This window comes from Myotis yumanensis, unplaced genomic scaffold, assembly GCF_028538775.1.
Source record: "Myotis yumanensis isolate MYYU_CA2020_CCGP unplaced genomic scaffold, mMyoYum1.0.hap1 SCAF_3, whole genome shotgun sequence".
NCBI classification, from domain to species: Eukaryota; Metazoa; Chordata; class Mammalia; order Chiroptera; family Vespertilionidae; genus Myotis; species Myotis yumanensis.
Window position 1 is genome coordinate 161,927,145 of NW_027223754.1, and position 16,837 is coordinate 161,943,981.

At 44.1% G+C, this 16,837-nt stretch overlaps 1 protein-coding gene across 7 annotated transcripts in view; it reads left to right on the forward strand.

The window, feature by feature from the left end:
- Window positions 1–16,837, forward strand: part of LOC139007081 (cyclic AMP-dependent transcription factor ATF-7) — a 109,364-nt gene that overhangs the window by 87,070 nt on the left and 5,457 nt on the right. For all 7 annotated transcript variants that reach the window (XM_070410105.1, XM_070410107.1, XM_070410109.1 and 4 more), the window contains 6 exons: window positions 722–879; window positions 2,319–2,418; window positions 2,939–3,052; window positions 3,921–4,073; window positions 8,547–8,744; window positions 10,551–10,659. In XM_070410105.1, the coding sequence (XP_070266206.1) occupies window positions 722–879; window positions 2,319–2,418; window positions 2,939–3,052; window positions 3,921–4,073; window positions 8,547–8,744; window positions 10,551–10,659 (832 nt within the window). The remainder of the gene's footprint in view (window positions 1–721; window positions 880–2,318; window positions 2,419–2,938; window positions 3,053–3,920; window positions 4,074–8,546; window positions 8,745–10,550; window positions 10,660–16,837) is intronic.

The window sequence follows — 16,837 nt, forward strand, 5'->3', positions numbered from 1 at the left end:
CTTTGAATAATGCATCTATAGCTCATTTTACTTCCCTCCAAACTTGGTTTGATAACTTCTAAAACCATTCCCTCCATAAACATTACAACGCCACTTCCTCCATCCCAGCCCCCCCGCCAAAAAAAAAAATTACAACCTTCCCCTCTCTCCTTTTCATCAGCAGCCAGGTCCTAGAAGCTGTCTGGAGATGTTTTCATGGCCAGTGTGGCCACTGGTAACCCAAAATCCTAACAGTGAGAAGCAGTTTGTTTTATTACAATCTGATCATTATTTAAACTTCATAGCCCTTTTTTAAAGAAGATAATTGGGTTGCCTTATCACCAGTCTTATACCTGTACCTGCCTTTTCCTGTTAGAGATCACAGGACACAAAGTTTAGAGTGACAGTATCAAGTTTAGAATGACAGTATCTAGATTGTGAAAAGTTATAACAATTTTTAGAATTTATATGATACTACAAGGCTTCTACAGAGATTTCAAGTGATTTTTCAACTCTCATCTCATTCATATGGGCATCATCCCTGATGAAAGGGGGATAGCCAAAAGGTCTTAACTCAGCATTTTTACTGAATGGGTGAGTGAGGTATGGTCCATGACCCTGGAGCAACATGACTTGCTCTAATGCTCTTTCCAATAAATTTGTGCTAGATTTTACCAGCTACGTATGTCTCTATAAACAGCCCCTTATAGCACTTTGTGATCTGTTGGTCTCTTCTCCCCAGGAAATTGCCCCCAAGCCTATTGTGATATCTACCCCAACGCCTACCATTGTACGCCCTGGCTCCCTGCCTCTCCACTTGGGCTATGATCCACTTCACCCAACCCTTCCCTCCCCAACCTCTGTCATCACACAGGCTCCACCATCCAACAGGCAACTGGGGTAAGTAAAGAGCAGAGAGAAATAATGAAGCCTGAATTTTTTTCTACTTTGTAAAATTATTTGATAAAACAGGGACTGTTTGAACACTCAAAGAAAATGAGTCACTGTGATTGTCTCTCAAAATAAATAGATTCCTCTCCCTTTTGAGTAGACCAGCAAGTATTTATTTTAGGATAATACTTCATTATTTTGGAGGTTTAATACTTCTTTGATCTAAAAGGAGAATCCTTAAAACTTTAGGAAGTTCATCATAATGATGGAGGTCGCACAGGAAACTATATAAGTTCTTAACCTGAATCAGTAGATGTTTATTGGAGCACTACTGAATGAGGGACTGAAACACATTGTCATCTTTTTTTTAGTGTTTCCCTCAGTTCCAGTTAGGATTCTTGGTCTTTGCTACCTCTAATTCTGTTGGTCTATTTGTCTTCACTCATGGCACAGCCTGTACAGATTTCATAGTGGGATGACTTGACATCCTATCCCTAGATGCCCATTGAGTTAAGAGGTTACTGTCAGAATTCAGCCTTCTGAAGCTTTATTGTTCTGTGGATCCACTAGGAAAAATACAAAGAGACATCTTTTTGGATAGGGTAAAGCAAAATGTGGAAAGGAACAAGAGAAACTTATTCATATTTGGCTCTCATATGGCATAATTCACCTTTGCAAAATAACTTTGGTCCAAGTCTCCCTTATCCAAGGCAAGACAGAATTTATACATGGCAGTGATAGGGAGTTTATTTAATTATTCAAAACTCTTTTTAAAAAATTATTTTTATTGATTTCAGAGAGGGAGAGAGAGATAGAAACATCAATGATGAGAGAGAATTGATCTGCTGCCTCCTGCACAACCCCCACTGGAGTTGGAGCCTGCAACCCAGGCATGTGCCCTGATCGGGAATTGAACCATGACCTCCTGGTTCATAAGTCAATGCTCAACCACTGAGCCACACTGGTTGGGCAAGACTCTTTTTTTCAAATATGCTTTTGTTGATTTTAGAGAGAGAAGAAGGGAGAGGGAAAGAGAGAGAAACATCAATTTGAGAGGAACATCGATTGTTTGCCTCCCATATGCACTCCAACCAGGGACTGAACCCACAACTTGGGCATGTGCCCTGACCAGGAATCAAACCGGCGACCTTTCAGTGCCCAGCATGATGCAACCAACTGAGCCACACTGGTCAGGGCAGTTGTTCAAAACTCTTAATAGGATTTGCTTCCCACCTATTTGAGTTCAGTGGTATTTCCATAATTTGCAAAGTGTAAAGATCTTGTAGCATTCCCTGCTTTTTCCACCTTCATGAGGGTGTCAAGATTATACAATGTTGCCGTTTAGCTTCCCTAACTAGAGAAGACTGGAAAATCTGCTATAATATAGAATAAAGATCCATAGGCAAAAAGGTCTGTATTATGAGCATTTCACTTCATGTGTCCTCTAGGTCTCCCACTGGCTCCCTTCCTCTCGTCATGCATCTTGCTAATGGGCAGACCATGCCTGTGCTGCCAGGGCCTCCAGTACAGATGCCTTCTGTTATATCGGTAAGCTCTGTAGTTGGGACAGCCAGCCCTACCAACACACAAACCCTCCCTTCCACCTGAATGCTCTTAAACACATGAGCCCCAGGGAAAAGTGGGCTCTGGTCTGTATTAGTGGAGCATAGAAGCCTGCCCAAACGCTTCACTAACCTCTGCCAATCCATTACTATGGAACACTAGACAAAGACTCATCTGGACAATTGGCTCCTGGTCTAGGAATTGATCTTGCCAGCCTGCTGATTGGTTGCTTTCATTTGGCTCTTAGCACCTTCCAAATTGCCCACCACTTTCCTCAATATAGCCCCAGCCCTTCCCATAGAAGTTGTCATAGCATTGGAAGATTAGATTTAGTGCTATGGGGGGAGGTATTTCCCAGGAGCCCTGTATCCCTGTATGCCCTATGGGCAGGTTGCACAGAACAGGCCCTAATGTGCCAATCTAAAAATCACTGCATTTTGGGAAGCTGTTGCCCCACCAATACTATTATGTTCCCTTCTGGTTTTTCTTCCTTCTCTTGATCCAGCTGGCCAGACCTGTGTCTATGGTGCCCAACATTCCTGGTATCCCTGGCCCACCAGTTAACAGCAGTGGCTCCATTTCTCCCTCTGGCCACCCTATGCCATCAGAAGCCAAGATGGTGAGTATATTCCAGCCTGGGGCAACATTGGCTCTTTCTAAGAGAAGTGGTATCAGCCTAGGTTTTTCAAGTGAGCCAAGCAAGGGAACCTTCTGGGACTTGGCAAAGCTAAAGATACCCTGTTGTGAGGGCTGTAGGAAAAGAGACCCTGATTTAGGACTCCCATCTCCTCCCTTCCACCTTTAGAGCCTGGTACATAGACCATGGCAGTGAAGAGGCAGCACAGATTGTTTGGAGAGGAACAGTTGCTGTTTCAGTTCCAGGGTGACAGATGGAGAGTGGATGAGTGGGCAGGAGAGCTGGCCAAGAGGTGAATAGCTGTGTAACCAGCACCTGGCCAGGTTCCAGGAGAGAGCTTTCATCTGGACTCTATTGCTTCAGCCACCCCCACCCTCCAACTGTGCCCAGGATAATAGCCAGGGAATAGAGTAGGCATTTTAGGGATCCAGGTGCACACTCTCCCCCTCCGCCCCCCCATTTTCTTTTATTTTCTCTGCTAAGGGAAAATTGTTGCGGAAATTTTTTTTTTTTTTTTTTTTTTTTAATATATTTTATTGATTTTTTACAGAGAGGAAGGGAGAGAGATAGAGAGTTAGAAACATCGATGAGAGAGAAACATCGACCAGCTGCCTCCTGCACATCTCCCACTGGGGATGTGCCCGCAATCCAGGTACATGCCCTTGACCGGAATCGAACCCGGGACCCTTCAGTCCGCAGGCCGACGCTCTATCCACTGAGCCAAACCGGTCTCGGCTGTTGCGGAAATTTTAACTATCTGTAAGCCAGTAATAAAATCCAAGCCCATTCTTCCCACCCTCGATAGAATCTCACCCTTGACAACCTTTTTTTCTCTTATCTTTTTCCACAGAGACTAAAAGCCACCCTAACCAACCAAGTCTCCTCAATCAATGGTGGTTGTGGAATGGTGGTGGGTACTGCCAGCACCATGGTGACAGCCCGTCCTGAGCAGAGCCAGATCCTCATCCAGCACCCTGATGCCCCATCCCCTGCCCAGCCACAGGTCAGTTGGGCCCTTAGATGGGGGAACCAGCTATGTCACCATTGCTTTTTATGTCCTATGTTTTTCAATGAGCAGAAAATTTAGAGAAGAATAGATTTCAGCTTTCTGGACACCTTCCTGTGCTTTGATTCTTGTTGACAGTTTGACAGTAGTAAAAAGTACCATTCTTTATTCACCCTTGTATTATACTTACAGGTAAGCGGACGAGATAATGCAGAACTGTCTCAGAGGAGGTCTTAATTTTTGGTGTTATCTATATGAGAATGGTGTATGTGTACCAGACAAAGGAGATTCTCCTAATCTCTTTCCCATCTATTGTCTTTTAAAAAAAAAAAAAAAACCCTGAGCAATGACGAAGTGGCTCGAGAGTTTGTGAAGCTCAAATCAGAGCCTCTTTCCATGGAGGAGGGGACCTGAGCACCTGAGCTCCTGTGCCAACCAGATGGCACCAGTTCCACAAGTCAGGGCCCGTGAGAGTTACTATGTAACCAGCTCGGGTCCTCATAGTTAAGAGATTGACTCCTTCAGTTAAAGAAATTTGAAGAAAATTTTGGGGCGGTGGGAGTTTGGTTTCCCACAAAAAGGGTCATGAATCCCTGACCAGTAGGTCTGTGGTGCTAGGGTGTTACTGCATAGGGAGATTTTCCATAAAGAGAGAGGGACAGACATTCTGAGAGTGTCAACCATTCTTGGTAGACACACCTCCACCCCACACCCCATGTCTCCCCCTCTCCATACTACACCTTACCCAGTTGGACCAGTCATTAGAAGGTACTCCCCCATGTACCAATCACTAGAAGAACAAGTTTGGAGGGCCAGGAGCTTGTGCCTGACTAGCTAAGTAGTCAGTTGAGCCTATAGGTATCACTGAGCCCTGTAGTCTGGATTGAAGTATAGTCAGGGCAGGAGCACACAGAATAGAAGTCACACTGTCCCTTGAGCAGAATCCACTGGTTTTGTGTGCCTCCAGTGAGAAAAAAGGCCTTGAAACTGAACAAGATACCTCTAGAAATGAGCTCTGTTAATCCATTACCCAGTTTATATCTGTCATGAGCAAAAGCAGGTTCATATGGTGCTTCAGAGCCTTGAGCAGAATATTCTTTGGAACCCAAGTACCAGAGGTAGGAAGGGAAGTGATGCTTCAGGACATGAGAGGCTGTTCTTATGTGTATGCATCTGAGGGCTAGTTGAAGGATCTGGGAGAGAGGACTATATTTTCTTCTTGGCTAGGCTCCGAACAGAGCCAAAATTTTTTGGAAATTAGTCTAGAAGGAACCCTCCTCACTTATGGCCACTGCCTTCTGGCTGTCCTCCCCTTGTAGAATGAATTTAGCCTTTGACCTCACTCCCTTTCATTCGGTCAGTTATGTCCCCCTCACAGACGTTCAGCCCCCTGGAAGAAACTTGGTCTATGATCCCTCTATACAGGCTGGATGGAGGAGGGCCTCAACACTCCCTGGGCGGTTAGAGACAAACTCTTTCGAGGGGTCATGTGGACTTCCCAGGCCTTTGCTCAGAGAAATGACATGGTCCTTTAACCCTTTGCGGTCGTATTAAATTTGGACATGGGTGTCGTACTGGTCGAAATTAATTTCCATTGAAAGAGCAGTGATACATAACATGCAAGATTATGAAGGATAAACAAGATTTATTAATTCTTTTTTGGAACTACGTCACTACTAGTAGAATCACTACAAACGTTATCACTTTCTACATCAGAGTCAGTATTCAAGGTGCCAAAATAAAACTCTTCATCGTTACTTTCAGATTCGCAGTACACTTCTTTCGGTAACTTTCTTTTTGCCATTTTGGAGTATTATTTTGAAATATCTTAATAAGAGAGAATGCCTAATTACAGTTAAACGTAATTTGTAAAGCTTTATTTGAAATTCTGCCAAGTATCTCCGAAGTTTGTCGATTTCTTCACTCTCAAAAGGCGACTGACTCGCCACGGTGTTTTGCATGGCGAGTGTGGAACGACCGCGTTTGTTTATATTGAGTTTCGATATCTCCGATTTGTCGGGGCAATGTTTTGGTTCGTGACAAGGTCGCTTAGACACTTAAGAGCTTTCAGAGAAATTATGAACTGATACATGAATGGAATTAAGATTCGTACAGTTCCTTGCTGTGGTGGCTGAGAGCAGACATATGACCGGAACGGTAAAAAAGCTTTGGTGGCTGAGAGTAGACAAGCGACCGCAAAGGGTTAATATCCTTGGTAGCAGCTTCCTGGACTTTCTGAGGACTCTGCCTTGTCCACATCTCTGTTGGTCATTATATTAAACAAGAAACTAAGCAGATTTGCTGTTAATTATTGTATGTGCCATTGTTATAGGAGATTATTGGCTAGTGTGCAATAAATTATCTTATAGCAAAAAAAAACAAACAAAAAAACAAACCCCACCTTACTTGATTATATTTTATAGCAAAAATCAAATAGTAATATATTAATATGTGATGTCACAGTATTAAGATGGCTCAGTAAACAAACACAAAAATTCAACTTTTCCTTATCAATTTAATCCCTTAAAACAGGGCAGTCCCATTTAGATGCCCAGTTCTTTTCTCAAGGAGGCCTCAGTTTTAGTAAATTTCTTTGAAAACCAAATAGGCCTCAGTTTTGTATTATCTGTACTGGACAGGTGACAACAATCTGAGATCGGTTTCTAGAGTTGCATTCTTTGCCCAGCCCCTTTTCCTGATGTCACCACCACATGTCCTAAATGTAATGTAGGATATTTCATTACAATGTAATATATTCACATACATACACACAAAGAGGTAGAACCTGGTATAGCTAACACCAGGTTTAATTCCTTTCATATGCTGCTTTAAAGCTTGGCCAGCAACAAAAACCTTCATTGGAGTTTTCTTGTTGGAAGCTAAGCCTGCCCACCCTCATGTACCCCCTTCCGATGCCAGTCCTTGGAGATGGTAGAGCAGTAACCCCTTGCCTGAGTTGTGCTGCTTTGCCTCTTGAGGAAATTATACGACCTCCTTTTTAGTCACCACGGATTCCTTTCCTTCTCGTTCTTCCCTCTCTCTTGGGCTGTTCTTTCACATCCATTCCCTGCATGAGCTGTGAGTTGCCTGTGAGAGAATAGGAACCTATCATTTCCTTTTCCCCATCCTTGGTAAAGCGTCAACCTTTACATGTGGTCCAATGAGCTCAGGGCAGAGAAGAAGTTTTGAATTTCAAAAGAATTAGTGTAGCCCTAACCGGTTTGGCTCAATGGATAGAGCATCGGCCTGCGGACTCAAGGGTCCCAGGTTCTATTCCAGTCAAGGGCATGTACCTTGGTTGCAGGCACATACCCAGTAGGGAGTGTGCAGGAGGCAGCTGATTGATGTTTCTCTCTCATCGATGTTTCTAACTCTCTGTCCGTCTCCCTTCCTCTCTGTAAAAAATCAATAAAATATATTAAAAAATAAAAAAGAATTAGTGTAAATTTCCCTAGGTGTAGTGAGAAGCATTGACCTAAGGCTTCTAGCTCATTAAATTAAATTTGAAATTTCCTCCCCATTTTTTCTTTTGGGAGAGATATTAGTCTGAATAAATAAAATTATCTCTTGATTATCTTAATGAAGAACATGATTCAGTAGGGCCTGAAATGGAGTATAAGATTCTGTTTTTTATAAGCTCATGCTTATTCTCATACAACTAATGTGAGCTCTAGCACTGGGGAACTAATATAGATATTCTTTAATAGCAACAGATCTAGAACATATTTTGGTGGCATTTTACATTATATAGTTTGTTTTATGCAGATGGTTTACCTCTCTACATTTTTATTTTTGCTGCTATTATAAAATTGGTCTATCAGCTTAACAGAAAGGAAGATGATCCAAAAGTCAAGGGACATCAGCCTGAGGTTTGAAGACAAAAGACAATCCTATCTCACCAATTTATAAAGGGATTGAAAAATGCTCTTCTGTTTAAAAAAGAACAAACAGGGTGGGGGGAGGGTTGATGAGGATTGTGAATAAAAAGAATATACTAATCCATAGTTCTCCATAATAGCCTAATTCTCACTAGTAGTAAATCTTTTCTTCTTTTCTGAAACTTATAGCATTCAGTTGTTTGTATATATTGCTTGTCCAAATCAGTGATTTGTAAACTTTTTATTCCAGTCTTGCTAAAAGTTCCCGATATCCTCCTTTATGCTTTCCTTCCCTACAAGATTCCCTATTCCTAAGAAACAAAAAGTGATCCTAGTTTCATTTTGTCTGTCTGTCTCAGAAATAATCAGTTTCCAACTGAACTCTGGTTGTCTACGTATGGGACTTGAGAAGACTGGAAGGAAATGGGAGACAGAATGAGGAACAATTACAAAAGAGAAGCTAAGGGTATACATAGTGATGAGACTTGCTGTGGTTACAGAGATTGATACATCCCTTTACCGGGTCTTACTAATATACCTAACACCAGGTTCAATTCCTTTCAAGTAACTCCTCTTCCTTCTTGGGCAACAGGTCTCACCAGCCCAGCCCACTCCTAGTACAGGAGGGCGCCGGAGGCGCACAGTGGATGAAGATCCGGATGAGCGGCGGCAGCGCTTTCTGGAGCGCAACCGGGCTGCTGCTTCTCGCTGCCGTCAGAAGCGGAAGCTATGGGTGTCCTCCCTAGAGAAGAAGGCAGAGGAACTCACTTCTCAGAACATTCAGCTGAGTGTGAGTGGGTCCTAGATGGTTGTTGAGATTGTTGAGTCTCGAAAGTGGTGTTGAATCAGAAAAAAGTGGGACGATATAATAGAAGATGGTAATTATTTAAGTTAGGACAGATACAGAAGATGTTCCAGGAAGAATGCAGAAAGAATCTCTTACTGTCAGAGTTGAAATCTCTTCCCCAGGGATTGGAAAAGACATCATCAATGGCTAAATCTGCTACTGGAATGATTTATTCATAGACCCATTTGGATGAAGGGAATTAGATTAAGCACCCCAGGATGCTCTTTTAAGTCATCAGTAAACTCTGACTGGGGTCATGGAATACCCAAAGGGAAATGCATTTGCCCCAGATAATGCAGCTTAATAAAAGAAAGAAAGAAAAAGCCACACAAGCAAAAATAGAACAATTATAATCCATACATTTTCTTGAATATTATTTTTCCTTCTTCTGGTTATTTAAAATATTTCATTACAATGTAATATATTCACATACATACACACAAACAGGTAGAATAAAAACACAGAGTCAAGCCCTGGCTGGTGTCCTCAATGGTTAGAGCATCACCCCTACTCCACCCCACCTCTGAGCACCTAAGGGTCACGGGTTCAACTCCCAGTCAAGAGAACATACCTGGATCATAGGTTCGATCCCTGGCCCCCACGGTTGGGGCACTGCTGGAGGCAACCAATTGATGTGTCTCTATTTCACACAGATGTTTCTCTCTTTCTCCTCCTCCCCCTCCCTTCTACTCTCTCTGAAAATCAGTGGAAAAAATCCTCGGGTGAGGATTAACAACAACAAAAACACAAAATCCCTCTTCAGCATGCCTTTACAGACTCATTCTTTTCCCTGTAGGTAAGTTTGATATGCACCTACCAGACACTTTTTTTAGAGAGAATGAGAGAAAGAAAGAAACATCAATTTGTTATTCCACTTATTTATGCATTCATTGGTTGATTCTTGTATGTGTTCTGACCAGGAATTGAACCCACAACCTTGGTGTATCGCGATAATGCTCTAACCAACTGAGCTACCCAACCAGGGTCCAGACATATATGTATTTCTAAATATTATCTTCATTTATAGTTTTGTAGGGGAGTCAGGGAGGGATTGTGTGTGTTTTTTGTTGTTGTTTTTTAAAATATATTTTATTGATTTTTTTACAGAGAGGAACGGAGAGGGATAGAGAGTTAGAAACATCCATGAGAGAGAAACATGGATCAGCTGCCTCCTGCACACCCCCTACTGGGGATGTGCCCGCAACCAAGGTACATGCCCCTGACCGGAATCGAACTTGGGACTCTTCAGTCCACAGGCCGATGCTCTAGCCACTGAGCCAAACTGGTCAGGGCATGTGTTTTTTAAAATAGCTGTATAGTAGTACACTCTATAGTGTGGTTACATTACAAGGTGTGGGTATTTGTAATGTTTCTAACTTTTTGCTAGAACAGCAGTGCTGCAGTGAACACTGTATGCACTTGAGTAGGTAGTTCTGTTAAATAGATTCATGGAAATCGGCTTTCTTAGTCAAAGGACATATGCATTATTAATTTTGGTATAATCATGTTTATCCTGTATAGGAGTAATTTTTCTATTGTAAATCCCTACCTTACACTGTAAGCAGCTCCGTCATTGAACTCATGATTCTACTGGCCCTGGGCTAGCTGAAGCCTGGCTGGGTCAGAAGTCTCCAGATTTGGAAGAGAAAATCGAGGCAGCATTCTGTCGTCACTTTGAGAGATGGTCACTGGGGGTTAAAGAGTGAAGGATGGATTTTCTTGATACTGTTTTCTTCCCTCCCTCCTCAGAATGAAGTCACATTACTACGCAATGAGGTGGCTCAGTTGAAACAGCTGCTGTTAGCTCATAAAGACTGTCCAGTCACTGCACTACAGAAAAAGACCCAAGGCTACTTAGGTGAGTGGCTTACAACCTAAGCAAGGTCAGAATGTACTGAGTATCTCAAATGTTTATAATTTTACTAGAGGCCCAATGCACAAATTCGTGCATCAGTGGGTCCCTTGGCCTGGCCTGCAGGACTGGGCAAAACCAGCTCTCCAACATCCCCTGAGGGGTCAGGCCAGGATGAGGGACCCCACTGGTGCACGATCAGGGCCGGGAGGGACGCAGGAGGTTAGCCAGCTGGGGAAGGACTGCAGGAGGGCTCCAGGGCATGTCTGGCCCCTCTCGCTCAGTCCCAATCATCCAGACCCCAGCAGCAAGCTAACCTACTAATTAGAGTGTCTGCCCCCTGGTGGTCAGTGCACATCATAGCGAGTGGTTGAGCAGCCTTAGAATATCATTAGCATATTATGCTTTGATTGGTTGAAAGGACGACTGGACACTTTGCATATTAGGCTTTTATTATATAGGACTAGAGGCCCGGTGCACAAAAATTTGTGCACTCGGGGGGGAGGGAGGGGGGGTCCCTCAGCCCGGCCTGTGCCCTCTTGCAGTCTGGGACCCCTCAGGAGATAAGGACCTGCTGGCTTAGGCTTGCTCCCGGGTGGCAGAGGGCACGCCCAATCCCTAGGTGCAGCCCCTGGTCGGGCTCAGAGCAGGGCCGATTGGGGAGTTGGGGCGCCGCCCCCTGTCATGCACAGAGCAGGGCGGATCGGGAGGTTGCGATGTCACCCTCAGTCACGCTCAGGGTAGGGCCGATTGGGGGGTTGGGGCGCCACCCCCTGTCACACTCAAGGCAGGGTCGATGGGGAGGTTGCGACGCCATCCCCTGTCACGCACAGAGCAGGGCCAATCAGGGGGTTGGGGTGCTGCCCCCTGTCACTCACAGAGCAGGGCCGATCAGGGGGTTGGGGAGCTCCCCCCTATCAGGCACAGAGCAGGGCTGATCAGGGGGTTAGGGCGCCTTCCCCTGTCACAAACAGAGCAGGGCGGATAGGGAGGTTGTGGCCCCGCCCCCTGTCGCACACACAGCCGCAGGGCGATCAGGGGGTTTGGGCGCTGCCCCCTGTCACGCTGATCCCGGTGCTGGGAGGCATATTACCCTTTTACTATATAGAATAGAGGTCTGGTGCATGGGTGGGGGCCGGCTGGTTTGCCCTGAAGGGTGTCCTGGATCAGGGTGGGGGTCCCCACTGGGGTGCCTGGCCAGTCTGGCTGAGGGGCTGAGGGCCGTTTTCAGGTTGGCAAGTGACTGAAGCTCCCAGCTGCTCCTTTTTTTCTTTTTTTTTTTTCTATTCTGGGCCAGCTTTAGCTCTGAGGCCTCGGCTCTGGCCTTTACCTTCTGTATTTGATACAATGTTGCGGTCTGGCTGGCTGAAGCCCGGCTGACTGAAAGCCGGTTTCTGGGGTTTTGTTTAGCTTCTATATTTGCAACATAGTACATAGTTGCTTAGAGTTGCAGCTGAGAGGCCGGCAAGTCAGGCGGGGAACGTTGGAGTCCACAGTCACTGGAGCAAGCAAGCCTCCCTGTTCGCTTCAGTGCATGGCTGCCGGCTGCCATCTTGGCTGACAGTTAATTTGCATAAGGATATGCTGATTAGCCAATGGGAAGGGTAATGGTCGTACGCTAATTACCATGTTTCTCTTTTATTAGTGTAGATAACTCTATTCTCAATGTTCTGGGGGGTCCAGACTGATGAGGGAGCAGCCTTTGTGGAGCAACCAGTACTGTGGGGGAAAAATTTTTTTTAGAACGCAGAACTTTCCTAATTAACCATCACAGATAAAGGGTGACTATGTTTATTGGGAACCTAATTTGTGTTAGGCACTCTACCATCTTTCTAGTTATCGCTTCTTTTTTTTTATTTCAGAGAGGAAGGGAGAGGGAGAGAGAGAGAAAGATCAATGATAAGAGAGAATCATTGATTGGCTACCTCCTGCACGCCCCCTAGTGGGGATCAAGCCTGCAACCCAGGCATGTGCCCTTGACCAGAATCGAACCCTTTAGTCCCCAGGTTGACACTCTATTCACTGAGCCAAACCGGCTAGGACGTCATTGATGTTTCTATCTCTCCCTCTCCCTTCCTCTCTCTGAAATCAATAAAAAACGTATTTTTAAAATTTTTTAAATAGTAAATGCTTGGAAGAAAAAAATAAACATGAAGAGAAATATGCAGTGTTGGCAGCAGGGTTGAATTTTTAGATAAGGTGGCTTTTAGGGTTATTTTTGTTTGGTTGGTTTTGTTTTTTTGTTTTTTTATGAAGTAGCTTTTGAATAAAGACCTTAAGGAAGTGAGGGAGCTAGCCATGCACTTATGTGGGAGAAAAGTACTGCAGGAAGAAGAGCAAAGACAACGATCCAACGTGGGAGCTTGCCTGGCACATTGTAGGAACATTAAGGAGGCTGCGTGGCTGGATTGGAGAGAATGGGCCTGGAGGCTAGTTGGAGATGAGCTAGGGAAGATAAAGGGAGTATCTTTGTGTGGGGCCTTGTCAGACATGCTGAGGACCTCAGCTTTTACCCTACACTGGAACCATCGGAGGGTTTTCAGCAGAGCTGTGAAATGACTGATCTGACTCACATTTGGACAGGATCACTCTGTCAGTGCAGGGGTGCAAGGGCAGAAGCAGGCAGTCCACTTGGGAGGCTATTGCAATTTGCACAAGAGTTGTTGGAGCCTTGGACCAAGATGGTGGAAATGAAAGTGGTGAGAAGGAGTTGAATTCAGGATATTTTGAATTTAGAGCGACAGAGTTTGATGATGGGCCAAATGGGACAGTATATATGAGAACAAGAAGAATAAAAATTACACCAAAGTTTTTGGCCCAAGCAACTGCAAGAATGTATTTGCCATTAATTGAAGTAGGGGAAAGTGTAGGAGGAAATGAATTGGGAAGTATATTTGGAGCTCAGTTTTGGACAAGGTGAGTTTAAGAAGCCTGTCAGTCTTTTTGTTTGTTTGTTTTTGTTAATATTCACCAAGGGTATTTTTCCCATTGATTTTTTTTTTTTTTTTTTTTAGAGAAAATGGAGAGGAGGGAGGGAGGGAAGAAGAGAGAGAGAAAGAGAGAAACATCAGTGTGAGAGAGACACATCGATTGGTTGCCTCCTGCACACACCCCGATCAAGCCTACAACATGGGCATGTGCTCTAATTGGGAATTGAACCACCACCTCCCAGTACATGAGACGAGGCTCAACCAGCTGAGCCACACGAGCTGGCAGAAGCCTATTTGTTTTGAAGGCGGAGTCAAGCAGACAGCTGGTTACATGGGTCTGCAGTTCAGAGGAAAGTCTGCAAGATATGACGATGGGAGTCAGCAGCGTATAGTTAGGTTTTTTTAAATACAGTTAGTTTTTTTATTGATTTTAGAGAGGTAGAGGGAGAGAGAGAGATGGAAACATCAATGATGAGATAGAATCATTGATTGGCTGTCTCCTGCATGATTGGGGATGTAACCTGACCAGAAATCAAACCGTAACCTCCTGATTCATAGGTCGATGCTCAACCACTGAGCCACCGTGGCCGGGCTAGTTAGTTTTTAATGCCATGAAACTGGATGAAATACTATTGTCAAGGGAGAGCCCATAGGTAGAAAAAGAGAAGTCCCAGGGCTCAGCCCTGGGGTACTACAACATTTGAGGTCAGAGAGATGAGAAGGAACCCACAAAAGTGACAGAGAATGAGCAGCTTAGAAGGTAGGAGGAAAACCAGCTGAGTAGCTGAGTGTAGTGTTCTGTAAACCAAGACTAAGTGTTTTACAATGTGTGATCAACCATTTCAGAAACTTTTCATGAGCTAAAGCAGGGGTGGGGAATGTTGGGCCCACACAGTCATTTGGTCTGGCCCTGCCAAGGCATTACGGGTAAGTTAATTAAATGTTTGGGACCAACGATAGCAGACTAATTTTTTTGTTATTGTTGTTGTTAGTCCTCACCTGAGAATATTTTTCCATTGATTCTTAGAGAGATGGAGGGGAGAGGGAGAGACAGAGAGAAACATCAATGTGAGAGACACATCAATTGATTGCCTCCTCCATGCGCCCCGACCAGGGCCAGGGATCCTGCAACCAAGGTACGTGCCCTTGACCTGACTCGAACCCAGGACCCTTCGGTCCACAGGCCAACACTCTATTCACTGAGCCAAACCAGCTAGGGCAGCAGACTAATGTTTTTCCCCCCATAGGAAAAAAAAAAGCCCTCTTGCTTATTTGATTAAACAAAAATAAAATAAGTTGCATAGGAACAATTTTAAAGTCCAAAGAGACACCAACTTTGTTTTAAGGCTGCAGTAGCTGATACAGCATCTCTTTGCTACCTTCAGCCTTCTCTGTGGACCACAGTGATACATTCAGAAGCCCGTTAGCCAACACAGGAATTTTTGAACACTTTCCCATTGTTTCTTCACCTGCTCATTGCCTGTCATGCCTGTGGCCTGCAGTAGAACATTTAAGATGCAAAGTAAAAATCCACAGGGTTTAATGAAAAACCCCACCCCAAACAAACACGGGCAGCAGACTCATTTTTAAGTTGTTAATTTTGTATGGCTCTCGAATGATGTTATAAATATCCAGGTGGCCCTTGGCAGAAAGGAAGACAGGGGTATCTATCGGTATGAAATCATCTATATACAGTAAGTTTTCTACTCAATCCCTACAAGAACTCTGACATGTAGTCATTCCATTAAACTACTTATTTGTTACAGCAAAAATGAATGTAGTTCCTGCTTTATGGTGTAGACATTATAGTAGGTATTTAACACAATACACATGAGACACTGTCTCTACCTCTGAGAGACTCAGGGCTATCAGGAGATAAACATGTCAACCTGTTAGTAGGGTAAGCACAGATATCCCTGTTAAGAAAGCCCTTAGACTGGGAGCTTCCTAAGGACAGGGCTACCGTTTTATTCTTTATGTACCCCAGTGTCTGGCATGGACGATGCTCAGTAAATATGTGATGAATAAATGAATGTGTGCTCTGAAAGCACAAGCAGAGTGATAGTTACTTTCCTAAGTGCAACAAAGAAGGCTTCACAGATTCTAAAAGAAGACTCAGGCATTCTTCAGGTCAAAAATACAGTAACTATTGGAAGTTTTCCCTCATTCCACACATCTCTATTTAAGCAGCCATCGAGGCTGTCTGCCATTTAAGAAAGCTCCTTGACTGATGAGCAACATGGAGTTATCAGTATGCAGTTCAGATATTTGTGTTTAGTGAAATGTTATTGTTACGTTAGGTGGAGTGGCATAACTCATCATAAATATTTTAAATCGGTAATACCCAGCTAAGTAATAGCTTGGAGGGTAAACTCTTTAGGGTTTGTTGTGTTAAGTGAACCTTGGCCAAGGACTAATTATTTATGACATTATTTGATTGTAGCTTGATATTTATTAGGCTTACCTATGGTGCAATACATGCTAAAGGAATATGAAAAAGAACGGAATGATTCAGTTCCTGTGCGAATTAATCAGAAAGGATACCTAAAAATAAAGCTATTTTAAATCACCTTTAATCCTGGCTGGGTTGTTCAGTGGTTAGAGCATTAACCCATGCACGAAGCGTCCCAGCTTCAGCTCCTGGTCAAGGGCACGTACCTGGTCCTGGTGTGTGCAGGAGACAACCAATTAATGTGTCTCTCTCACATCAATGTTTCACTCTCTCTCCCTTCCACTCTCTCTAAAAAAACCAATGGAAAAAGTTTCCTCGGGTGAGAATTAACAACAACAACAAAAATCACCTTTAAAAACATGACTAAGAAGACTGTTCCAGTAGGGCCATGGTCAGCACACCGAGGCTCGCGAGCCACATGCGGCTCTTTGGCCCCTTGAGTGTGGCTCTTCCACAAAATACCACATGTGGGCACGCACATACAGTGCGATTGAAACTTCGTGGCCCATGTGCAGAAGTTGGTATTTTGTGGAAGAGCCAGTATTTTGTGGAAGAGCCACACTCAAGGGGCCAAAGAGCCGCATGTGGCTTGCGAGCCACGGTTTGCCAAGCCGCAGTTTGCTGACCACTGCAGTAGGGTAATGAACTGCATACAGAGACCTAGAAGCCAGACAGTGTAATTAGCATGTTGGGGATTCGCTTTATTGGACTAGGTAGGTTAACTTGTTTAGTTTTTATTTCCCTTCTCACGGCTTACTGCGTCCTAGCTCATTCATAGCTTAGAAGCCAAGATTCTGGGAAG